Source organism: Lagenorhynchus albirostris, chromosome 13 (genome assembly GCF_949774975.1).
Source record: "Lagenorhynchus albirostris chromosome 13, mLagAlb1.1, whole genome shotgun sequence".
NCBI lineage: Eukaryota > Metazoa > Chordata > Mammalia > Artiodactyla > Delphinidae > Lagenorhynchus > Lagenorhynchus albirostris.
In genome coordinates, this window is record NC_083107.1 from 50,783,940 (window position 1) to 50,809,991 (window position 26,052).

The 26,052-nt window shown below is 40.5% G+C and overlaps 1 protein-coding gene and 1 pseudogene across 1 annotated transcript; one reads left to right on the forward strand and one right to left on the reverse strand.

The window, feature by feature from the left end:
• Positions 1-1,437: 1,437 nt before the first annotated feature.
• On the reverse strand, positions 1,438-13,041 carry EPCAM (epithelial cell adhesion molecule). Its single transcript, XM_060169003.1, has 9 exons — positions 12,689-13,041; positions 9,451-9,558; positions 8,931-9,171; positions 7,936-8,001; positions 6,934-6,997; positions 6,008-6,109; positions 4,401-4,601; positions 2,635-2,679; positions 1,438-1,845 (listed from the first exon to the last, which is right to left on the reverse strand). Exons 1-9 carry the CDS (start codon positions 12,762-12,764, stop codon positions 1,804-1,806), a joined length of 945 nt encoding a protein of 314 aa, XP_060024986.1. The 5' UTR covers positions 12,765-13,041; the 3' UTR covers positions 1,438-1,803.
• A 7,852-nt stretch (positions 13,042-20,893) lies between these two features.
• LOC132531273 (small ribosomal subunit protein uS10-like) lies at positions 20,894-24,751 on the forward strand (annotated as a pseudogene).
• The last annotated feature ends 1,301 nt before the right edge of the window (positions 24,752-26,052 follow it).

Genomic DNA, 26,052 nt, shown 5'->3' on the forward strand with positions numbered 1-26,052 from the left:
AGCCCTGGGGTGGTGGCTGTTCCCTGTATCTGCTATTGTCTTTAAAGTTCTCATTACTTTCTACTACGAATTTTTGTTGCTGTGTAACAAATTACCACAAATTTAGCATCTTAAGACAATAAACATTTATCACCTCACTTTCTATAGGTCTGGAGTCCAAGCAAAGCGTCACTGGGTCTTTTCCTCAGGGTCTCGAGACTGCAGTGAAAATGTCACCAGGGTTGCTCTCATCAGGAGCTGAGGTCCTCTTCTGAGCTCACTGGTTGTTGACAGAATTCACTTCCATGGTTGAGGGACTGATGCCCTCAGCCACTAGGGTCGGCCTGCCATTTCCTGATAGGTGACTCTCTCCAAAACACGGCAGTTTGCTTTAAGGTTAACAGGAGAGCACGTCTATTTCTCTTTTTCGTCTCTTACTTTTAGGCAGTCTTTTATAATCTCCCTTTTAATTGAGTCAAGTGATGAGGGATCGTAACTGCATCTACAAAATCCCTTCACCTTTGCCATATAACAATTTCAGGGGTGATAGCCTATCATATTCACAGATCTTGCCTACACTCTAAGGGAAGAAATTACATAGAGCATATACATCATGGGTAAGAAATCTTAGGGGCCATCCTAGGATTTGCCTACTACGGAAGGGATAAAAATCATATCCCTTGTTTAAAACATAATGTTAAAAAATGTTAAACATATGTTAAACATATGTTAAAAAACATATCCCAATGTTTAAATCTAGTTTTTATATTTTCTTTAATGTTCTTTTCATAGTGTTTTTAAAAATCTCCTAAGAAAAGCAAAACATTTCAGGATACTTTAACTTCATATAAAATGTGTTTGTACCGTAATTATTCAGTTGAAAAAAATGGTGCTTCTAATTCAACCAACCATGGAATTCATGGTTCACAACATTCTCCATCAATTCTATTAAGTGTCTGTCAAAATGTCACTTTGACTAAAATAGAATCTTAGATGCATGCAGAATAAAATTGTTTGGTTTTTCTGTGTAGATGTTACACACTACAGGGACTTCCCTGGTGCTCCAGTGGGTAAGACTCCATGCTCCCAATGCAGGGGGCCCAGGTTCAATCCCTGGTGGGGGAACTAGATCCTGCATGCCGCTAAGAAGTCCACATGCCACAGCTAAAGAGCCTGCGTGCCGCAACGAAGACCTGGCGCAGCCAAAATAAATATTTTTTTAAGAAAGATGTTATTAAAAAAAAAAGTTACACACTACAGGTTATAAATTTTATATTGAATATACATGATTATAAGGACTCATGCAAATTCTAATTTGTAGCTAGGATTCAGAGCATTTCTTAACCTATTATTTGTATACTATGAAATTTGATTCAATATGATTGAAATGAAGTTAGGAAAGTCATTTTTTAAATCTTTTATTTCATAGTTCATAAAAAACATTTATATGTACAAGACTCAAAGCAGACAGAAAGGCAGCTATTTAATCACAAACAGACGAGACAGTAGTCACTCAGACTCTACTGTGGAAGCATATTTAATGCATACCCTTCAATGTTAGGCATAAATAATTCAAACTATGCAGTTCAAATTCTGGGTTTTATATCAGATCTGCATATATATGATACTTGTGGTCAAACTTTAAGATTAGTAAAGTCAATTTCAAACTGCTTATATTTTGAGTACAGGTTTAACTTACAAATATATGATGTTAACTAACACAATAGTGGTCTTCAAAGATCTTCTCTTTGCCCCATGTTCATACGTTTGTAATCTGAGTCTGTTTGCTAATTTCCCTTCTTATAGTTACTCTTCAAATTAGTGTTATGCATTGAGTTCCCTATGCATTTCACCCATCTCCTTTATCTGAAATAGAGGGAAAAAGAAAAAATTAAAATAATTTTGCACCCAGTCTTTTGTTTATTCTGGAAATAGCTTAAAAAACAAAAAGGAACGCAAGAAAATTCTCTTCCACATTTATGACTTATTTAAATTTTTTTTAAAAAAGGTATATTACAAGGAAACACACATTAAGTACATGATCCAAATTGCTTTTTAGAGATAAGATGGCCAAAGTGACAGAGAGAAGTAGCAGGTAAGCTAAATCTTTAAGAATGGGTATTATTTTTGTTAAATGTATACCATTTTTAAATATAGGAAGAACTAATTCATTTTCTATTTTGAATCTTTTACTTTATGGGTGAGGAAATTGAAGTTTAGAATTAAATGATTTGTCTGAGATCACACAGTTAATTATAGGCAGAACCGAGACAAGATGACAACTACTACGGATGGCAAACATCTTGCTGTGCGGCAAGCATGGGATCGGCACTTTACACAGATTACTTTATTAAATCCTTACAATGGGTCTGTACTATTATCCTCGTTTTACAGATAAAGGAAACATGGAGGCTTAAGGGAAGTTAAATGACTTGCCTAGCCAATAAGTGGTCAGAATTCAATATAATCTGGTCTGCTATCTGCTATGGAACTCGTGCAAGAAAATTTAGCATTGTGAGACTCTCCCTAAGACCCTAAGGACTATACTATAAAGGGACTCAAGTGTAATTGAGACCTGTCAGTGTCTGGAAGGTATAGGGATTATTAGGAGTAAGAGATTAAAACAAGGGCCTTTTAATTAAATAATCCACTTACCTCAGCTTTCTCATATTTTGCCATTCTTTTCTTTCTGGAAACAACCTATATGGAAGAAAAATGATTACTATTTGAGGACTGCTACCCAAACAAAAAGTTAGTCTAAACTGACACATATGCTTTTAATGAACACAATTCTGATATGAACAAATTTAATTTTAAAATCTATCCGTAGACATTGTTTCTCAAATGCACTGAGAAAACAATGAATAATCTTGAGTGAAATATAACAGCGTAGTGGGCATTCTTCCACATCTTTTTCCATCCTAACACAAATATATGAACATATGCATATAAGTTTTAGGGTGTCTCAAAAAACAAATGGGATCATGCAGAGTATCATTTCCCTCTTTGCACAGCCTGTATCCACATCACAGGAATCCTTCCAGATCAAAAGCTAGAGATTGAACAACTCCTTTTTTTTTTGAACTCGTTCTTTTTAATAGCCACTTTATTCCATGGCACGGATACCCCACAGTTTACTCATCCATCCTCCGCTGGATGTACACTCAGGTTGTTTCCAGATTCACCTTACTAGCAACGCTGGAATTCATGACTTTGACCATGCTTCCTTATGTACTTGTGCTTTCATTTCTGTAGGACAATTAGGTTTCTATGATGAACCTTTCATGTGTTTATCTGCCATCTGGAATTCTTTTTCTGTAAATTGTCTATTCACACCTGTTACCACTCTTTCTTTAGTTTCCTCATCATTTTCTAAGAACCCTTTATATAGTATGCATAATAATCTTTTGTTTTATGCATAGTGAGTATTTTCCCCGAGCCTATCATTGACATTTTTTTCACTTTACAGTATCTCTGCCATACAAAATATTTAATTTCAATGAAGTCAAATATATACTTCTTCCTTCACGGATTCCAGATTTCCCACCTTACTTGGTTTCTTTTATCACAAGGTTGTACAACATCTCCTAAATTAATTTTGAGACTTACTTTATTCTTTAACATTTTGAACTATAACCCGTCTACAATTTGTGTTTGAACATGGGTATACTGCCCAACTCCTTTCACGCTGCTGTGCTCCAAAACGTGCTATTCACACACAGTTGAGCAATACGGCCAGCCCTGGTGGGGTGAAACAGGAATCCAACTTTTGTTTTCTTCCAGATGGACAGCCAAGTGTGATAATGCTGCTGAACTGAAAATATAACTTCTCATATACCATCAAATCTATTTCTGAATTTGTTGTGTTGGTAAAATTTCCTGATGCTGAAGTACCCTTACATGTCTAGAACCGATGCTGCTTGTTCAGGTGATACAGTCTTCTTCTGAAGCACTGCTAAGTTCAGTTTACATTAAATCTTTTATTTTGAACTGTTGCTTCACACTTATCCCTTTTAATTCTTTTTTATGCTAACATTAATTTGTGTTCTGTAGTTTCATCTCACTGAATGGTTTGGGAATTCAGGTTACTTTGCACTAACCCTGGCAACAGTGTTGAACTGCACTCCTGTGTGCAGTGAGGACAGCTGAAGGACGTTTGCTATTTGACAGCAATGTAACCAACCTGTGAGGTGCTCAGCTACAAGCTTTTCTCAGATCAGTATCCTTTCTTGCTTCATAAGGTTGACTATTTTATAAAAAGGGACCGGAAATGCAATAGGTTCATTCAGCATAAAGGATTACAAAAAATGAAGACTTGGTTTCATTAACTTGTTTTGGCACACCGTTGTGGCTTTTTCATATTATCACCTTTTCTTCAAAGAAGAGACCCTGAAATGAAATTTTACTTGTCCTATGCTCACCAGCACAGCAATTCCAGCAGTAATTGCTACTGCCACAACCACAATGACAGCAATTATACCAGCTTGTAGACCCTGCATTGAAAATTCAGGTGGTTTTTCATCAACATAGTAAATTGAAGTTCGACTGGGATCCAGATCCAGTAGTTCCCCATTTACTCTCAGGTCCATCCTGTTGGACTGGAACAAGGATTCATCTTTAACCTACATTGAGAAGGAGAAAAGCAATTTAAAATAGTTAAGAAAACCTACCACGGCCACATAGAATTACGTGCCAATTATGTACCAAAAGAACTGCTGCCAAGAACCTTTACGGTTTCGGTGATAACAATCTCATCCATTGAAACATAAGGAAGAAAAAACAAAAAATACCACTTTAATGACAGGAAAATTTCAAACATATACAAAAGTAGAAAGAATAGAATAATGAGATCCCATGTACCTGCTAACTCAGATTCAATAACATAAACACATGGCCAACCTTATTTTATCTACTCTTCCTTCTATCCCCACCCCCCCCAGCCTCTCCCAGCCTGGTTTTTTGTTTTGTTTGTTTGTTTTGTGGGGTTTTATTTTGTTTTGTTTTGCTGCATCGCTTGGCTTCCGGGATCTTAGTTCCCTGACCAGGGATCGAACTCAAGCCCTTGGCAGTGAAATCGCAGAGTCCTAACCACTGGACTGCCAGGGAATTCCTTGGCCTTGTTATTTTGAAGTGAATCCCAGATTTCATCAGGAAATAATTCCCTTAAGGGACTTCCCTGGTGGTCCAGTGGTTAACACTCCATGCTTCCATTTCAGGGGGCATGGGTTCGATCTCTGGTCAGGGAACTAAGATCTCCCATGCTGTACAGCACAGCCAAAAAAACTTTTTAAAAAAGAACAAAGCCTCAGTGCCCCTGTGGTTACTATCAAGTGGTCTAACATACACGTAACTGAAATTCCAGGAGATGGGCTCAGGAAAAAAAAAAAAAAGAAAATAGCTCACTTCAGTATATTAAAGTTTAAACAAACATTTTAATCACACCAGTTACACAGCTTTTTTTTTTTTTTTTTTTTTTGCGGTACACGGGCCTCTCACTGTTGTGGCCTCTCCCGCCGAGGAGCACAGGCTCCGGACGCACAGGCTCAGCGGCCATGGCTCAAGGGCCCAGCCGCTCCGCGGCATGCGGGATCCTCCCGGACCGGGGCATGAACCTGTGTCCCCTGCATCAGCAGGCGGACTCTCCACCACTGCACCACCAGGGAAGCCCCACACAGCATTTTTTACATAGTCTCTTGTTAATGGAAATTATAGTAGGGGAAGGCTACACTCACAAACTAAATAACTGCCAGGGAGGTAGTAAGAATCATAGGAGAGAAGATATTCTAGGCAGAACAATGTGATAAAAAGGCATAAATATACAAGCAAGTAAGAAAGGGGTATAAGAAAGGTGAGTATGAACGACAAGGAGGACAAAATTAATTGCAGCATGAGAACCAGTTGGAGAACAGTTATTCATACAGTTGATCTAAAAGTAGAGAAACAGGTGAAAGATCTTGAATCCACTGAGGCGTGATAGACAACATTACATTTCTAAACACAGGAATAAAATGAGGAAGATTATACTCACATCTTTTTCAAAATAATAAGCCACATCAGCTATGTCCACATCATTCTGAGTTTTCTGAGAAGAATTTTGTACCAGGTCAATAACGATAACATCATTCTCATACTGGGGGAAAAATTGAAAAATACAAATTAATATTACTGTAACCAAAACTGTATGAAAATATCATTGTTCAATAATCAGAATGTTCAGTGTTTGATTTTCTGTAATCTGCATGTATCAGTGTTTCTTGCCATTAGTGGATAATTGGGTTTATCACTAATAATTTCAAAATCTTTGGGAGGTTTTAAAAATCTATCCAAAGGAATTAAAATAGCAATGCAACCAAAGATAATTATAATTTTCTTTTCAAAAGAGAATTTTTAAAAGATTTTAAACAAGATATTAAAGTACCTTATTTGGTTAGAACTACTTTAATGCTAAAATGCTAAAGAAATGCAATCCAAAACACAGTGGCATTTACCATGTTCTGTTTTTAGGAAGGAAAAAAGTCTGTCCCTACCAAAAACTCTTTTAAAAAATGACAGCAATTTTCTGCCTTGAAAGAGTTCCATCACACTATTCAAGCATTTTTCAACCAAAGTTGAAAGAGTTAAGGAAGGGCTAACTGGTTAAAGACTAGCTCCTGAAACCAGAGAAAACAGGACTACGTAGCATCCTAAGTATTGCCAAAAACAACCACAGAGAGAGGTTTTCCAAGGTGTGAAGACTGGCATGTGTTAGGAATAGTAAGAGATACTACATTTTCTTTAAGGGTAAACTGAGGTTTTCAAAGACTACGGAAGGAAAACAATAACAGGGGATTTGCAGGATTAAGTGCCCAGGGCTTAAACTGTTATTCAAATGCAGTTTAACCACTATCAAAAATCATACCCAAACCAAACTATCCGACCAATTTTCTGTTAAAGCTCACTTGCTAAAAAACTTACCAGAATATTTGTGATATATTTTGGATCCAGTTGATAACGACTTGTGATTACCTCCTTGAGTGCACTGTAAATAAAAAATTTTATGCCATTTTGCAACTATCATCATAATAATTGATACAAAAACTGTTGAGTTCTAGTTTGACTAGAAACAGGATATTTACACAGTATCCAAGTATCTACCCACAGGTTATACTTATTAATTACAAAAAGGAAAGTGGTAACTCCATAGCAGAGAAACCTGGTGGACACCACCCTGACCAGTTAACATTACTAGTAAAGGGACAAGCTGATGTTGTGTGCCTCCCAATGTGAAGTACTGAGACGGACACAAGATCACTTTAAGTAGCTTTCCTGTCAAAAATGAATTACCTGTATTTAATTATGAGGAAACATGAGACAAATCCAAAATTGAGGGACATTCTATAAAACAATTTGCCATACTCTTCAAAAATATCAATGTCATGGTTTATAATTCAAATATTAAAAATTTAAATTTTATTGGAAAAACAGGACAAAGAAATGCCAAAGCAATGTTCCATATTTAAAGACACTGAACAGTCATAACAACCAAATGCGTGGTCTTAGACTGGGTCCTGGGTCAGAGGGGAAAAAATTGCCACAAGGGACACCAGGAAAACTGGCACGATGTGGTTTAACATTAAATTTCCTGAATTTGATAACTGTATAGTGGTTATGTAAGAGAATGCCTTTTGCTCCTAGGAAAAGATACACCACAGATATAGAAAGTACACACACATATGCATACACATATAAAAAGAAAATGTGGCAAAATGTTTACTGATAAATCTGAGCGAAGGGTACTACAGGAATCTATACAATTCTTGCACCTCTATTTTTTTTAAAAGTTAAAAATATTATTTACAGTATTTTATTTTTCAGAAATATGAAAATGCATTGAGACTTGTTTTAGTTTATCTAATGGCGTAGGATGGAAGTTCTGAGTACCAACTGTGCAAACATAATGCATTTAATAGCACTTACGCCTGCAAACTTTGAACATCATAAGGTTTTTCTCTTGTCTTGTGTTTTAGTTCAATGATGATCCAGCTATAAAGTAAAAAGACAGTATTGATCGACCATAACAACTCAGCCTTTTATATTATTTTCTTAATATGCTAATACCCAAATTCCCAAGTGGAATTACAGGAGAATTAACAGAAAAAGGATCTATACAAAAGATATGCCCTTCATTTCTTCCTTGGCCCTCACACACATCATTCATAAAGAACTCAGGCTTTCTAACATGGACCCTCTGGCCTCTGGTCACCACACTCAAGACCACATATTACATATTCAAAACTAAATTTAATTAAATGAATCCAAAAAGCAAGAAAACAAATAACATATAGGCAGCTAAGGCTTAGTTGGTCATGTTGGGTCACGTTCATGGGAAGAGACAAAAAGGCACTGAGAGAAACAGAAAAGTGGCCACAAGGCTCCAGAAGACAGAAGTGGAGAGAGTGTCTGCCTTGGTCTTTCTAGTCCTTTCCAATAAAATCTTTTTGGCTTCAGCTAGCTGCAGTGTGTTTCCATTCCTTTCCATTACCTAATCCCTGAAACAATCATACCTCGCTGTAAGACACAATAAATGAGCAAATATATACATAACTTAAATCATTCATATACATTTAACACTAATCGTACTTTAAAATACTGAAGTGTTAAGTAAAAATAAATTAAGGAAAATTATGTTTAGTATGCTACCATAAGAAAAAAATTTAAAAATAAGAAAAACTACATTGCTAGTAAATTCACAGAAGATATCTGGAAGGTTATGGCATAAACTGATGACATCTGTTCTACGGAAGTAAACTGAGTACATGGGGGATTGAGATGGGATGGGGGCCTGTCACTGTCCACTCTCTTCTATCTTTTGAATTCTAAATCACAAAATCATATTACATGTTCAAAACTAAATTTAATTAAACAAATCCGAAAAGCATGAAAACAAGTAATTTATAGGCAGCCCAACTCACAAGGTCCTCACTGGCTCCGAGCAGGATATTTCACTGTCCTTATCGGTTCTTCTGACCCCAGCAGTGTTCACACACCAGCACGTGGAGGTGCCATTGCACTGCTTGGCTTTAAAGAGCCCCTTGTCGTCACACTCGGGATCATAGAGCCCGTCATTATTCTGGATAGCGCCCTCTGGTTTCACTCTTCTCCCAGCCTTGGAGCCACTCATTTCTGCCTTCATCACCAAACATTTGGAAGCCACTGAAAAGAAAGCATCACGTCAAAGTGAAAAATAACTGCTGTTGTATGCTTAAGGAAAAAATTTAATTTACTCCAAACTTCCAGGGCCAAAGATTACCGTAGACTTATAAGTTCCCAGGTTTACTTTCTAAATCATAAGAAACTTCAGAGATGAGATAATGTTGACAAAATAACATGACTCAGATTTAAGCCAATTAAACGCTTCCCGACTCAAGACAAATCAATTAGAGAAGTATAAGTCAAAATAAAACTTAAAGGTAATGAGGATATTCTACTCACATTTTGTGCAAATGACGGAATGCTGTGTACCAATTGAAGTACACTGGCACTGACCATGTGCATTCACAGAGCAGTTTGTGGTCAGTTTGTAGTTTTCACACACACATCCTGCAGGGGAAAAAAATCCACTTTAAAAATGAGGATCCAGGGCTTCCCTGGTGGCGCAGTGGTTGAGAGTCCGCCTGCCGATGCAGGGGACGCAGGTTCGTGCCCCGGTCCGGGAAGATCCCACATGCCACGGAGCGGCTGGGCCCGTGAGCCATGGCCGATAAGCCTGCGCGTACGGAGCCTGTGCTCCGCAACGGGAGAGGCCACAACAGTGAGAGGCCCGCGTACCGCAAAAAAAAAAAAAAAAAAAAGAGGATCCAACTGTCAACTCTGATGGTGGATCAGCTAAATTACGTTCTGACAATAATGCCCAAGTTACAGGAACATACAGCCTTAAAAAGTGGTCCTGAATGTGTCATTTTTCAGCTATAATTGGAGTGGCTGACACTATGCTAAATAGTTTGTACATATTATATAGACAGTCTAATTTGCATGCATTCCAATTTTTGTGTTTTAAACCAAGAATAAACCCTCCAAACACCAGATTCAGCTTTGCCTTCATGATACTCCCAGACTCAGCTTCTTCCCTCCTCCTGTCCTGCTAGATAAACATTTGTCTGTCGGTCACGGAGTCTTTTCCCCAAAATCAACAACACACTAGTATACATAAAATAGATAACCAAGGGACTTCCCTGGCGGTCCAGTGGTTAAGACTCCACACTTCCAGTACAGGGGCCGTGGGTTTGATCCCTGGTCGGGGAACTAAGATTCCACATGCCACACGGCGTGGCCAAAAATTCTTTTAATTTAAAAAGTAAAATAAAATAAAATAGATAACACGGACCTGCTGTATAGCACAGGGAACTCCACTCAATATTCTATAATAACCTATATGGGAAAAGAATCTGAAAAAGAATGGATATATGTATAACTGAACCATTTTGCTGTACACCTGAAACACATTGTAAAATCAACTAGATCCCAATATATAATAAAAATTAACTTTAAAAAAGTACCAATTCTATGATCAGTGAATAACTCACATTACCTCCCTCTTCCCACCTCATTTTCTTAATAAGAGATGTTTCTTGAGACTTAATGGGAACATATTCAACCCTTGGACAATTTCGTATCTTAGAAAAATTATACTTTCAATTGAATTTGGAGGTACCTCCGGATGTGTGTTTCCTAACTAAATTAAATTCTAGAACCTGATTTTGAAAGTGCTATTAAGCAGCCCATCCTGGATATTGATGTCAATTTAATAGTTATATCTTCGACTATCTCAAAAGTTCTTTTTTTTTTTTTTTTTTGCGGTACGTGGGCCTCTCACTGTTGTGGCCTCTCCCGTTGCGGAGCACAGGCTCCGGACGCACAGGCTCAGCGGCCATGGCTCACGGGCCCAGCCGCTCCGCGGCATGTGGGATCTTCCCGGACCGGGGCACGAACCCGTGTCCCCTGCATCGGCAGGCGGACTCTCAACCACTGTGCCACCAGGGAAGCCCTCAAAAGTTCATTTTAACTTCAAATGGCAAGCACATCTAATTTCTTCGTCTAGCTAAGAGAGTGCAATCTTTAAAAACAAAAACTAATTACAACAGACCAAAGAATTTATATATTGCTCCTTCATATCTCAAGTTGGCTTTAGTTTTTCCCTGTTTAAATTATAATCAATACGAACCACCTATATAATCTGTCCAGCGCTAAACTCAGTATCGGGGTCATAAAAGGATAAAGTATAGAGCGGTCCTCAAGAAGTTAAAATCTTATGCAGCACTACGCTATACCTGCTCAGAGCACATATTTATGCCTAAACAATGTGAAATTTAAAAGAGACCAATCAGACTTTCTGAACATACTCCTACAGCAGCTATCATCATTTTAAAGCAATTTAAAATTAAGTATTTGGCCTCAGACTGAAGTTGAAAAAACATGAGTTGATTAAACTGCATTATTTTGAAAGTGTAGTGAATTAGGCTGAGCCCTGCTGGTGAGACTACAAAAGCCTTTCCACAAAACTGTGGCTGACACTTCACTGCTAGCCACGACCTTACAAATAAATCAAGAGATGGCAGCCAAGATGTTTATTCCAGAGTAAGAAAAACTGGAATCAAACTACATGTCCAACATTAGGATAATGGTGCGACCTTCCAGGCTATAGACTGTTTTGCACCATTTAAATCATGCTTTTCAAGACTAAAGGAAATGGAAAACTCTGGATATTATGTAGGCGGAAAAAAATGAAGACATAAAACAATGTGTTTAGGTTTAGGGTAATGTTTAGAGCAATATCTAAAAGAAAAAAATACCCAATTATTAATTATGGGATTCTCTTAACGTGGTTCCAATATGACTTTTTTTTTTTTTTTTTTTTTTTGCGGTACGCGGGCCTCTAACTGTTGTGGCCTCTCCCGTTGTGGAGCACAGGCTCCGGACGTGCAGGCTCAGCCGCCACGGCTCACGGGCCCAGCCGCTCCGCGGCATGTGGGATCTTCCCGGACCGGGGCACGAACCCGTGTCCCCTGCATCGGCAGGCGGACTCTCAACCACTGCGCCACCAGGGAAGCCCCAATATGACTTTTTTTTACTTTTTACGATTATTGATATATCTGGGTTCCCTATAATAAACTTGGCATTATTTATATGATCCTTGAAGAGAAAACATCCACACACCTCGTAGTTAAGGCCCTCCTCCCCGCGCACAGGTGCGTAGCGGCCCAAGAGGCCTCACCACAGCCGCTAGTCCCCGCCCGAGACCCACATCCGGGGCCCACCGCAGGTGCCCGGGGAGGGGCGGGGCCGCAGGTCGCAGTCGCAGAGTCCCCTCCCGGCCCGGGCAGGTTTCCACTTCGCCAAAACCCCAGTGCGCAGGGGTCGAAGAAGGTGGGCGCGTCGAGGCGGCCGCAGCCGCTCTGCTCCCCACCTGCCCCGCTCCCCGCCTGCCCCTCCGCCCCTGCCCCGGTCCATATCCCAAGAGAGGCGCGCAGAGCGCCAGGCGAGGCTGCTCCCTCCGGCCCGCGCGAGTGGGCGCCTTCCCGCTGCCTCCCACCCGCACAGAGCCTAGGCAGCCCCGCGCCGTCCGTCTCCGGGCGGAGAAGCGCGGCCGCCCGCCCAGTCCCCGCAGGTTACGTCTAGGGCGCCGAGGGCCGCCACCCCTTGGTCCTCCTAACCCCGCAACTCCGCTCCTCACCTTCCTGGGCCGCGGCCACCGCCGCCGTCGCAGCGGCGAGCAGGAGCCCGAACGCAAGGACGTGGGGGGGCGCCATGTTGCGCGCGCCGAGGACAAGGGCGCGAGGGGCTCGAGGCGGGCCGGGGGCTCGCGGGAGGACGCGCGGACAGGGTAGGCCGCCGGGAGCCCGCTGGCCGGCGGGAAGGCGCGAGACCTGGGACGCGCGGGTCCGCGTCGGGAGGACGACAGCGAGGTGCCCCGGGGCCAGGAGCACGGTGCGAGCTGGCCGACGGGCTGCGCGCTTTGGATGCTCGGCGGGGCGGAGCAGACCTTCCAGACCTGGCGGCCCCGCCCCCGGCCCCTGCCCGCGGCTGCTCACCTCTGCCGGCCAGTTCTCGGCTATGAGTCACCGCCGGGAGGCGGGGGGAGGGAACAGACTCCCCTCCCCTCCCCCACTCGGAACGAGGCCGTTGGGATACCATCCCCCCCCAGGTGCGCGCCGGGTTCGCCAGGTGGTTGCTCCTGCGGCCGGTAGGGGCGGGGAGGGTGGGAGCCTGGGTGGCCACGGAGAAAGTTTGAAAATACCGAGACTTCCTTTTTACCGGAGGGAGCACGGCTCTGAAACCTCGAAGAAATTGGACCTGGAGGAAAGAGTGAGGGGGCCGGGAGGATGAAGGCTGAAGGTAAAATGGAATACAAAGAGAAGCGGAAGACCGTCCCACGCACAATAAAAAAAAAAGACCTTCGACCTTTACCTGTACGTTTAATTGTACTCCTTTGAAACTAGAAAGAAAGGAGAATCTCCCTAGCTCTCGGGATGACAAACTCATGTGATCTTTATAATTATTCTCAATAATTCTTTTCTTTTTTTTTATAAGCCTTTTTAGCGCTTGAAGGTGTTCCCATAGAGCGAAATGCTGGAAACTGAGATTACCAGGGTCGATTCATATTAGAGAACAATGTTGATGAGTACTTCGAAAATAGAAGTAGAAACGAAGGACAATAATTTATTTCAGTGCAAATGAATTCAAATTACAACACGCTGTTGTTACACTCTTAAGTAGTGACTTGAAGCTTTTAATAATTATTAAAAGTATTAAGTGTTTTTAATGGTATTTTTGTTAGCTGTAATATTATTATGACCTGTTTTTAAAAGTCTTTTTTTTTTTCAGTTTAAATCATCGGAAAAAGAGTTCAAAAGAGGAAAAGTGATTTTTAATTTAAAGATTTAAATTTAAAGATTCAATTTAAAGATTCAACTAAATTTGATTAATTTCTATAAATATATAATTAATTTCTATAAATATATATCAAGTCATGGATTATGCTTTTATTGGGCAATAATTTAAGCGTGTTGTATCCGCCTATTGCCAGTTGATTAATGTAAATAATAACTTTGTTGCAGTAAATACCAGTATAATGTGAATTTTAGTTGGACGTTAAATAAGTTATTTAACTATTTGATTATTGACACATTAAGGAAATCCTATCAGTATTTTAAATCTGAGCTAGACCTAGTTCTGGAGCTTGGTGATCTGTTCAAAAATTTCTTTAAATGAAAAGAATAGTACTATCAAGTCAGGAACAACTATCAACCAGATTTTTGTTATCTTCTGCATTTTGGATGTTTTCAAGAAGTTACACACTGCCAGCCCCCAAACTGCACACACTTTTCCCAAGAATAAAACTGGTTATTGTGGCTTTATTTGCAAAATGTTCCTTTGCCAGGTCTAAATCTGTTACCTACCTAATCAAGAAAAACCTCATCTTTTTATAACTTGACAGCTGTTTATTAAATGGTTCATTTCAATAATGTGAATTGAAAAAACATGATTATTAAATAAATGACAAAACGCCACACTAATCTGACTCATAGTATCTGAGTATACATCCAAGATATTATTTATTTTGATAGCTCTTTAACACCTTCTCAATTTGTCACTGCTCAAAATTGCTCTCATTTTATGCTTTGTGAATCTTTTTTAGTTCCAGTGCCATATTTAAGAACATTTCATAAAATCTTGGTAAGATTTCCTATCTAAGTATATTCTTTAAATTGTTCTTAAAATTTACAGGTGTTGCTTTTTAATTTTCACAGTAGTCAGTTTGATATATATTTGACTAAGAAAAAATATGACACTACTAAAAATTGTATTTAAACTTTTCTGACCAAACTCTTGCAGTCCGTCAGTTAAGAACCCAATTAGAAAACCAACATCAAAGCTAAAGAATGGATAGAAAAGGAAAGAAACTAGTTAAGAAAAGATATAATGGGTAGTGCAAAGTATTGCTAGGTTAGGGATTTTGGTTGTGACTTTCTCTTGAACGTTAAGAGATACTTCTAAATCAAAAAGATAACATGTTAAATATAAATAGTATTGGAGAAAAGTTAAGTATCATGTTCCTTAAAAAGAAACAATTAGGGGTACTATTTAAGAAAATTACTTATTTAATATTCTATAGTATAGTATCTTCACATAGATTTTAGAGTATGTGTGTGTGTATATGTGTGTAATATGTAAAATTTAATGAAACCTTAAATGGGATGAATGTTATTCTTGCAGATGGCTAGAGGAGAGTGTAATGTGTAAACATTTGCTATAAAGGGCTACTAGTTCTTAAAATTTTAGTTATTTCATGAATAATACATTAGTAGAAAACAAAAGTACATTATATAGAATGAAGAACGAAAGCTCTTTTTGACCACTATTCAGCAAACCCCTCTCTCCTAGATAATCCTTGTTAACAGTTTGGTATTCATACTACTTGTTCATTACTTCTCACATATCCTAAAGAACCTGGTTACATAGGATGTACTCTCTGCAGAGTGGGAGATATTATTTAGTTTGGTTTAGGTTTATAAAAATAGTCTGTATATTCAGAGTCCACCTTAATACGTATGCACATGTGTGCATAATTTTTTATCAAGTGTCATTATGTTTGTCATTAAAGTAAACTTTGTCTCCAAAGCAAAATGCCTAACCCCTACTATGAAAAAACCCTTTTCATATCTTTCTACCCCTGAAATTATTTTATAAAATACAAAGCACCACATAATAAGCACTTAGTATACTATTTAGTACATTAATATCAATATGTACATGCTTATTAAGTGATATCTATTATAATTAAAATAATACAGTAAAGTTTTACTTTTATCAAAGAAATGCATGTACATTGTATAAAAGTCAAGTAGTACTATAAAGTTTGAAAAATAAGAGCTTCCTTCCTGTCCTGATTCTTGTTCCTCCAGAGGCAACCACTTTCTTAAGGTGTCTTTCATCCCCAGCATATGGTCTGTCTTGGTGAATGTTCCATGTGCACTTGAAAAGAATAACAATTTTGTGAGGTGGAGTGTTCAGGTTGGTTGATGGTATTTTTCAGGTCTTGTAAATTCCTTTTGATTTTGTGTCTACTTCTATCAGTTGTTGAGAGAAGAGATCCAGCCTTAGATTATACCATTAATGTGTTACTGTACTTGCTTTATCACATAGCTATCCATTTATCTACTCATCTGTCTTATTATTTTGATGCATTTCCAAGTCAACTGCAGGCTTCATTACACATTTTTCTCTAACTACTTCAGTACGTGTATCATTATGTAGAGATCAGTGTTTGCTTAGAGGGTTTTTTGGTGTGGTGAAAGAATAAGGAGAAAAAAAATGTAAGTGTAACATTAAATGAGTTTGACAAATTCATGCACCTGTGATATGGACTCTTATCAAGATAAATATAACCATCATTTTCAGAAAGTTCTATTTTTCTCTTTCAAATCAATCCCTGCTCCTTTCAGATGCAATCCTAATTCTGATTTTTTCCACCATAAATTAGTTTGCCTAGTCTAGCACTTAAGGCCAGCTTCATGGGTATACAACCTGCTCGGTCACATAGGACCCCATGCTTAGAAGGGCCCCATACTTGGTATAATGCTCTACTGTAACAATATTGAAATTCTTAATATTTTAATAAGGAACCCATATTTTCATTTTGTACCGGGCCCTGGAAATTATGTAGCCAAGGCAATGAGAGAAATAAGGTAGTAACCTGAGAGACATGAGGGCTCAAGGAAGGGTCTTATTAATCCGAGGGATAATATAACATGTTTCTATGGTGATGGAAGTGGTCCAGGAGAGAGGGGAGATTGACGAAATAGGGGAGATGTGGAATAACCAGAGGAGGGACAACATAGAGAAAGGGAGAGAGGAGAGAGGATGGGACCCAGAGTGGAGGGGTGAGCCCTTGAGAAGAGCAGGGACAGGTTTCCTACCGTAACAGAAGGATGGAGGCAGATGCAGATATACTAACTAATGTGGTGGAGAATGAAACTGTTCTGACCATTTTATTTTATCAAGGATGTATGAGGTGAGGTCACCAGCTGCAAGAAGGGTATGAGGATGAGGAGATATGAGTTATTTTAAATTTTATTTTGAAATAATTTTAGATTTTGTGAAAGAGATGAAAATATGGTATAGAGTTCCCATATGTCCTTTACCCAGTATCCCCTAGTGTTAGCATCTCACATAACCATAAGAAGTTAACATTGGTACAATATTATTGACTAAACTGTTGACTTTATTGGGAATTTCCCAGTTTTTCCACTAATGATCTTTTACTGTTCCAGGAACCAATCTAAGGTCCCATATTTCATTAAGGCATCATATCTCCTTAGTGTCTACCAATCTGTGACAACTTCTCAGTCTTTCCTTTTCTCTCATGGCCTTGACACTTGTGAAGAGTATTTTGTATAGTACAGTTTTGTGGAATGTCCCTCAGTTGGGGTTTGTCTGAGGTTTTCTCATGAGTAGTCAGAGGTTATGTGTTTGGGGGAAGAATGCCACAGAGGTGTTACACATTGAATCATATCGGGGGTACAAGATATCAACATGATTTATTACTTGGATCATTTGTATAAGGTGGTGTCTGCCAGGTTTTCCCACTGTGAAGTTGCTACATTTCCATTTTCATACTCTATTCGAGTCACTCTATCCAGCCCACACTCAAGGGGAGGAAAGTTAAGTATCACCTCCTGAATGATGAAGTATAAAAGAAACTGTGGACAGATGTTAAAACCATCAGGGCTTCCCTGGTGGCACAGTGGTTAAGAATCCACCTGCCAATGCAGGGAACAAGGGTTCGAGCCCTGGTCCGGGAAGATCCCACATGCCACGGAGCAACTAAGCCTGTGCACCACGACTACTGGGACTGCGCTCTAGAGCCCGTGAGCCACAGCTACTGGCCCGTGTGGCACAACTACTGAAGCCCGCGTGCCTAGAGCCCGTGCTGTGCAACAAGAGAAGCCACTGCAATGAGAAGCCTGTGCACTGCAACAAAGAGTAGCCCCGCTCGCGGCAACTAGAGAAAGCCCGTGCAGCAACAAAGACCCAACGCAGACAAAAAATAAATTAATAAATTAAATTAATTAATTTAAAACATCAGAGTTAGGGGTTTTTGTTTGCTTTTTTTTTTTTTTTTTTTTTGGTCGGGGGTGGCCATGCCATGTGGCTTTCGGGATCTTAGTTCCCTGACAAGGGCCCAAACCAGCAGTGAAAGCACCTAGTCCTAACCACAGGACCACCAGGGAGTTCCCTGAAACCATCAGAATTTTAATAGATATTCTGGGGGAGATACTTTGAGGTTATGTAAACATTCTATTTTTCCTTAAAACTTTGCAATGTGGGAGATTTTGAGGAAAAACGGAGAAAGTCATTTTAGAGTGGGAAAGTGAACTTTCCCGGAAAACTTGATAGTATTTGCCAGGCAGTGTGCAGTGTCCATTTGAGGTTCATGATCACCAACTCAAAGTGAAATCTATCAACTACTTTGTGTGATTTCCTCCAGCAATGACCAGCTGCTTGGGTGCAGGCTCTGAGAAGGTAGGAAGTTGGGTTCAAAGAGAATGGGATATGACAGAAGAGAGAAGGACAAGATTGTTAGGGAAGATGTTTGCAGAAGTGGGATGAAAATGCTGGGCCATGGGACCTAAGCAGGATTTGGAAGTGAAGACGAGAGGAGAGAAAAGCAGCTACCAGACAAGGTTGAAGGGCTGTGACAATGGGAGCTCTTGAGTAAGTGATGTGGAAGGACAGGAGGTGATAGGAGGGACTTCAAAGGAGCTGGATGTTTAGAAGGAGGAGAGGAAAGAAAGAATTTGGGAATGGCAAGCAGCACACCTACTATACCCGCTGGCCCTTAGGTGCCTGGGACATGAGTACCTCCTACTGAGAGGGCTGCTCGGGAGATGGGATAATCAGGGACCACCAGTTTCACTTACTGCCAGGAGATGGAGGGAATGTTCAAAGAAGAGGAGATTACCAGGATGTTTGATGGGGACGGATCTGGAGTTGCAAAGGGAACAGTGGAAGAGTTCAGGGAGGGCAGGGAAGGGTTGGATCAGATTAAGTGATGAACTCAGGGATTCTGGGATGAGTGTCCGGTGTTGATGCTGGGTCGCCTAGAGGGCTTGTTTTCCTGGCAGTGACTGAGTCAAATGAGATATAAAGCATGACAGGATTAACCTGACAGGCTCTTGGAGGGAGATGGGAAATCAGCCCAGAGATGTGTGGATTTTGGATACTTAGTAGGAAGGTCCAGGAGCTTCAGGATGACTGCCCACGCCCGCAGAGTGTAGTGGTGGTGACAGTCTTATGGGGAGGGGTGGCTGTGGTCTCTTGGAGAGTATGGTAACATAGGGGCTATGGAGTGACCAGTCTTAGCTCATAACCACCTGAATGATTGAGTCATGATCATTAACAAATATTGGGCATTTACTTTGTGTATGAGTAAATTCAACAGTGTAAAAAGAATACAGTGTTCTTAAAGACAGCTGAGAGAGGAATCAGTTGGTTCCAGAAATTGTATTCTGGCCTAGACAGAAGGAAATAAGAGTGTAACAAACAGAGATGGACCTTAACCTTTGCCTTATCCGTATCAGAGAGGGGTGGGGTCTTTATGATGGGTCATTTATGGTGTTGGCAACAGCCTTGATGAAACCTGAGAGCTTTTTTCAGTGTTTATGTTTAATGACATCTCTGAAGCAACCAAGTATACATACGCAATTCTGAGGAAGTTCCCTGTCCTGGTAACTAGACAGGGCCCAACAAGATAGTGGCCCCGTGTTCTCATGTTGCTGGTTGAGAATGAATGCATTGGCAGTTTACAAAGCATGATAAGGAAACAACAAAGGATAAAAATGCACACTTAGATTGCTTTCCTTTCTGGAATTATCTGTATGTCCCAATAGGGACTCCTGAGATGTCCCTAGAAAACCAAGATGTGTGATAAGAATGAACTAAATGTCACAAACTTAATTTCATTGGTACTTCTACTCAGGATGAGTGAATTACCAAGTGTCACAGTCCAGCTGAACCACATACAACACACATCACTGCATATAGTACTGACTCAGAATGTACTCGGTTTGATAATGTACCAGGGAGTCTGGGCTGTCCCCTGTCCTAGTGCTAAGGATCAGCAGTCACTGAGGACTGAGTAAGAGGGAGAATGATGGCCTTGAACTGGTAGAAGGAAGTGAGAGGAGGAAACAACTAATGTGGATAGAGGAGAGGGGAGGGAGGGCATGTCATCTCTTTGTTGGTTCCCTGTTTGTAAAAAAAAAAAGAAGGGGAACTGCCAGGAGTTTGTAGGGAAGTCTTGTGATAAAGTAATGACCACATTATCATTTCCACAAAAGATTTGTTAGGTGAACAAGCAGTAGGTTATAATAGGGGTGGTGTGATGATGGTGATGATACAAAGTCCTGTAGAGAACAAATCTACAGTTAGCATTTTCCCCTGTGGTCAGCTGCTGACAGAACTTGCTGGAATACAGCTAGGGGCTAATGCGTGGTGAGTTAAGTCACACAGTTGGAGTACTGTTAGGGACCAATTTTTATCTCCTCTTTGGTCAAAAAGACAGCCCGGAAAAAATAGCATGCGGGTCTAAATGCTGCCAATAGTTCAAAGAATATCTCAGACTGATGAAGGGTTAGTAAGCCATGTGAACATGGAGGACATCACACTCTGCTTCTATCCTTAGGTCCAAAGGGCTTTGTAGGAGAAAGCTGCAGGTGTGTTGAATGGAGATCGCTAACCAGTGGAATTTCACAAGTATGGATAAGGACACAGCTGTAGCTCAGCTTATATGCCATCCAAGCTAGTTCACCCCGTAGAAATAGGTCCATCTGAAAGCATAGGTAAATTCATTTGGAGGCATAAAGTGGGGGCAAAAATGCGAAAGCTGGCCAATGAGTAAGCCTTAAGGGGATCCAAAATGACCTAATGATATTTCAGAACCAATTGGAGGGGAGGGGAGGGGAGATTAAAATGATTCAGAACCAATTGGAGGGGAGATTAAAATGATTCTGTTTTAATCAACAATCAAACTGTGGGTCTCCATTCTGCTTCTGTGGAGATCCTGTTTCAGTAAGACAGAATTCTTAGGGTTCTCAGTCGATGAGTTTCCAGCTTCAGTGGTGAGACATAAACCCACACCGATAACTCCAGTGTGTAGAATTAATAGGATCTGGATTGGTCTGGCTACTACCCAGTTCTAGATCATTGTAAATGTTACTGAAACAGGCTGTTTTCTCTTTTTCAGCTTATTTTTTTTGGATTCTTCTTACCCTCAAAAGTTTTCAGAGCCTTATTTGGCTCCTGGTCAGAAATCTTCCTTAGTGGTTTGTTAATTCAGCTGACCATTTAGAAAGGAAGAGAAGAGAAAATGAACATTCGGTACACACTCAAAAGATGCGTTCTTCACATTACCTTATTTAATCTTCACAGAGACTGTATCACTTATTTCCATTTTACAAGTGAGAGAACTGGTTAAACAAAGTTAAATAATGCCCCAAATCTCCTTAATGAATGGTGATGCCACGGCTGGCTTGACCCTAGATCTGTGACACCAAAACCTATACTCTTTCCCCACGTCATGTAGCTTCAGTGCTATCAACCCCAAAACTTATGTCTTGGTTGTCAAAACTTAGAGAAATAAACATTTGTGTATCAGATAAGCTCGGGCACTTCATAACTTTGGATTAATTCCCAAAGGAGCTTGTAGTCAGGTGTTCATCTTTACAGGGGGCCTTCATTCTTTAAAACAAGATGTCATACTTTCTAACTGAGAGGCTATACAATATTTTGTACTTTGCTTATTTCTTGTAAAAACGCCCATAAGAATGAACATAATAAAGCAGCCAAGCCCTTACAACCATTGGAACCCTCCCTGTCTGCTTCCTGCTGGGGGTTGGTAGAGGAGAGAGGACCCTGTTTGTTAGCCATGGTCTTCCCACTGACTTTGGGAGGCTGCCGACTTCTGACTCCTACCCCACCCTAGCAGGAAACTTATAGAAAAAAAAAAAATTGGAATTATATATGTGGAGGCACTTGAGCATAGGTATGTTGCACATGGGCATGTATGTTTATGAACACATGGCTGAGAATTCAGAAGCTATATTGGTTGTGGGTCAAGGGCCACACCACATCGACCCATCTCCCCATGACTCTTGAGGGCTTGAGTTAATAAAGCCCCCTGGTTCCCTCCTAAATTGTTTCTCCTCTGCTCTCCTGCTTTGGTTCTCTTTGCAATTGCAATGAAATCAGCACTTATTTCTGAAAGTAGAACAGCCTGCAAAGAGCACTGACCCAGCTTCTAGTCACCACTCAGACAACGCTCTTGGACCAGTCATTTGTGCCTCTTGGTCAGATGGGAATTCACTCTAATACTTGGTTCATACCCAGCAGCGCTGTGTTACTTTGCCAAGGCTCTCTGCTATAGCTCCATTCGGGAGATGCACTTTGGCCCCGTTAGGCATTCCCGGCCCCACCCCACCGGTGCCCAGCCCAGTGGACTCCTGCTCTATGCTCCACCCCTCCTCTGTCACAGACGTGGTTGGGGTACTCCATGTAATCTGCACCCCAAAGTTGGATGTTAGGTTCTCTGACTCTTTCCCTGGACACAATCCTAGGCCCAAGCTCCCTGCTAGGAAACTATTAAAGACAATGTGCTAGTGAGTGACATCTCCAAGGTTAGATATTTACATTTTAATTCAGGCCTTCTGGAGGCAATTGTTATCCAAAAGAGGCAAGTGATGATAGGAATCTTAGGCATAGAAGCATGTCTTTGAGGGAGGTGTTTGAGGTAGCACGGTTTTTCCGTACCTGTCAAATCGCTGCCCTGAAGCACAGGGCTGGCTTGGCATTAAATTGTAACTTGTTTACTTAATACATATATACTAAGTACTTAAATTATTTAAGTTATACAACACTGTACTAAGCTTTAATGGCATCCAAGGAGTAGGAAGAAAAAGAAAAAGAGCCTTTTCTCAAGAACCTCCAGCCCAGCTGGGAGAGATCAGACACACGTGAAGTTAAAAACTAAAGAGCTGCATATTAACACCAGACAATAATACTAGCGTACAACATTAAGCTTTCCAGAAGAAAGATACATTGCGGTACCCAAATCCATCATGAGACTGAGGTCTGGGGAGTTCATGAACTAATTTCCAGAAGAATCTTTCAGGAGAACTTAATTGCTTTTCTTTCAGGGCTCCAAAGTTCAGTCTGGATACTGACCTTCTCCTTTACAGCAAAGAGAATGATTCTTATTTGAACACATTCATGGCAGACCAATGGGTAAGCATTTCAGCTGAGAGAGCATTTTGGTTAATAATTAAGTACCATATTATTATATTTTAATTTCTCATGCAAGTCCAGTTTTAAGAAATTGTAACAATTTAGACCTTAAGCTACAATATTTCAATAATTTGTGAAATCATTGATTGGATATATGCATTAACCCACTGAATGCAGATGTCAACCCTAAAGTTTATGTCTAAGTCATGAAGACTAACAGAAATGTTTATTTGTGGGAATTCCCTGGTGGCGCAGTGGTTAAGAAGACTCTGTGCTCCCAGTGCAGAGGGCCCAGGTTCGATCCCTGGTCAGGGAACTAGATCCCACATGCGTGCCGCCACTAAGAGTTTGCATGCCACAGCTCAGATTTTGCATGCTACAACTAAGAAGCCCGCCAACCGCAACCAAGGAGCACACGTGCCACAACTAAGGAGCAGCCTGCTGCAACTAAGACCCAGCACAGCCAAATAAATAAAATAAATATTTTAAAAAAAGAAATGTTTATTTGTGTATCAGATAAACTTTGGCACTTACTAACTTCCGGCTGATTCCAAAAGAAGCTTGTAATTGAATGCTCATCTTTACAGGGGACCTTCCTTCTTTGAAATGGGTGTTAAGTGTTACCATTACTGCCTCCATTTTATAAATGCATGCAGGGCAGTCAGGTAGCTTCCCAAGAGTAGAGAGAGTGGTAGAGCATAGCAGAGCCAGGCTGGAACCCAGGGAACTACACCACTTCCCCATGAGCTAACTCTGCCCAAGATAGATGACTGGCTGGTAGAAGCACAGTTTCCTAACTGATGCTGCTAACTTATGCATCTCCAGTAGATGGGAAGACTAGAGGTGAAGGTGGCATCAGCCGCCTGCTGGGCAGTCAGCTTTACTTGATGGATCTCACCTCCACATGGACTTCAGCTTCCCCTCAAACCTATGTGGGTCAAAAAACCCCCAAAAAACAAAAAACAAAACTGGCTCTTTGAGGAAGACACGATCACCCATCACTGCTGCAACGGAGCCCCGGACTGCCCGCTTCTCTGACTCACCGCTGTTCGCTCTCGCACAAGGAGTTGGTCAGGAAGCCTCGCCAAAGCCTTGGCTTTTAAAGATACCAGAAAGAGTCCGGTGGAGCCAGAGGTGGAGAATTCACCGAATTAAAATTATTCTAACCAGCTGCAATGTGAAGTCTTTGGAGAAGGTCTGTGCTAACCTGATCAGAGGTGCAAAGAGAAACAATCTCAAAGTGAAAGGACCCATTCGGATGCCTACCAAGACTCTGAGAATAACTACAAGGAAAACTCCTTGTGGTAAATGTTCTAAGACTTGGGATCGTTTTCAGTTGAGGATCCACAAGCGACTCATTAACTTGCATAGTCCTTCTAAGATTGACAAGCAGATTACTTCCATCAGTATTGAGCCAGGAGTCGAGGCTGAAGTCACCATTGCAGATGCTTAAACCAACCTTTTTAATATATTGATAATCAGATGTTAAAAAAACTCCAAACTGATTTATAATTATGAAAATAACACATGCTTGGAGGAATATATAAAAGCATAAAGAAGAAAATCATTAAAAAAGAAGAAAACCATAATCACTCATAAATCCACATATACTTTTTTCTAGAATATTTGCTTGTATTCATATTTAGAATGCTATAGAACATGTAATTTAAAAAATTAGATCACATGGTATATAGTGTTTATTTTTTTTATTTAGTCTTCCTTGTGGTGTGCAGGCTTCTCATTGCAGTGGCTTCTCTTGTTGGTGGAGCACGGGCTCTAGGTGCGTGGGCTTCAGTAGTTGTGGCACGCAGGCTCAGTAGTTGTGGCTCATGGGCTCTATAGAGCGCAGGCTCAGTAGTTGTGGTGCACTCCGTGGCATGTGGCATCTTGCTCCATGGCATGTGGTATCTTCCCAAACAAGGGCTCAAACCTGTGTCCCCTGCATTGGGAGGCAGATTCTTAACCACTGCAACACCAGGGAAGCCCTGGTATATAGTTTTATACACTGAATATTTAACATTATATCATAAATATTTTCCATGCCATTAATTATTCTTCAAAAACATGATTTTAAAAAATTATTGCATAATCTTCCATTGTATGAATATGCTATAATTAAGCAATAACTTCCTTATTCTTAGACATTTAGGTTGCTTCTTTTTTTTTTCAGTATGAGATGGCAAGACAAATATATTTGCATATAAACCTTTACATATATTTCTCTTTTCTTCATAGGATGGATTCTTGAAATGGAATTAGTGAGTAAGAGGGTGAGAGCATTTTTAGCCCCTTGATACTTATTTACAAATTGCTTTTCTGAAAGTTATTCTATTTAAGCTTCTTCCTGCTGGGCATGAGTGTGTGATTCATTGGACCCTCATTTTCACTGACTATTACCATCTTTTTTTTTTTAATGTATATACTATTTTTTAAAATAAATTTGTTTATTTTTGGCTGCGCTGGGTCTTCGTTGCTGCATGCGGGCTTTCTCTAGTAGCGGTGAGCGGGGGCTACTCTTCGTTGTGGTGCGCGGGCATCTCATTGCGGTGGCTTATTGCGGAGCATGGGCTCTAGATGTGCGGGCTTCAGTAGTTGTGGCACACAGGCTCAGTAGTTGTGGCGCATGGGCTTAGTTGTTCACGGCATGTGGTATCTTCCTGGACCAGGGCTCGAACCAATGTCGCCTGCATTGGCAGGTGGATTCTTAACCACTGTGCCACCAGGGAAGTCTGACTATTACCATCTTTTAAATCT

Coding starts and splice junctions, on each gene's coding strand:
- EPCAM (XM_060169003.1), bottom strand. CDS start 12,764: ATGGCGCCCCCCCACGTCCTTGCGTTCGGGCTCCTGCTCGCCGCTGCG. Junction 4,602..6,007: donor CTTATTATTTTGAAAAAGAT/GTGAGTATAATC, acceptor TTCTCAATGTAG/GTTAAAGATGAATCCTTGTT. Junction 2,680..4,400: donor CTGCTGGAATTGCTGTGCTG/GTGAGCATAGGA, acceptor TCTTCCATATAG/GTTGTTTCCAGAAAGAAAAG.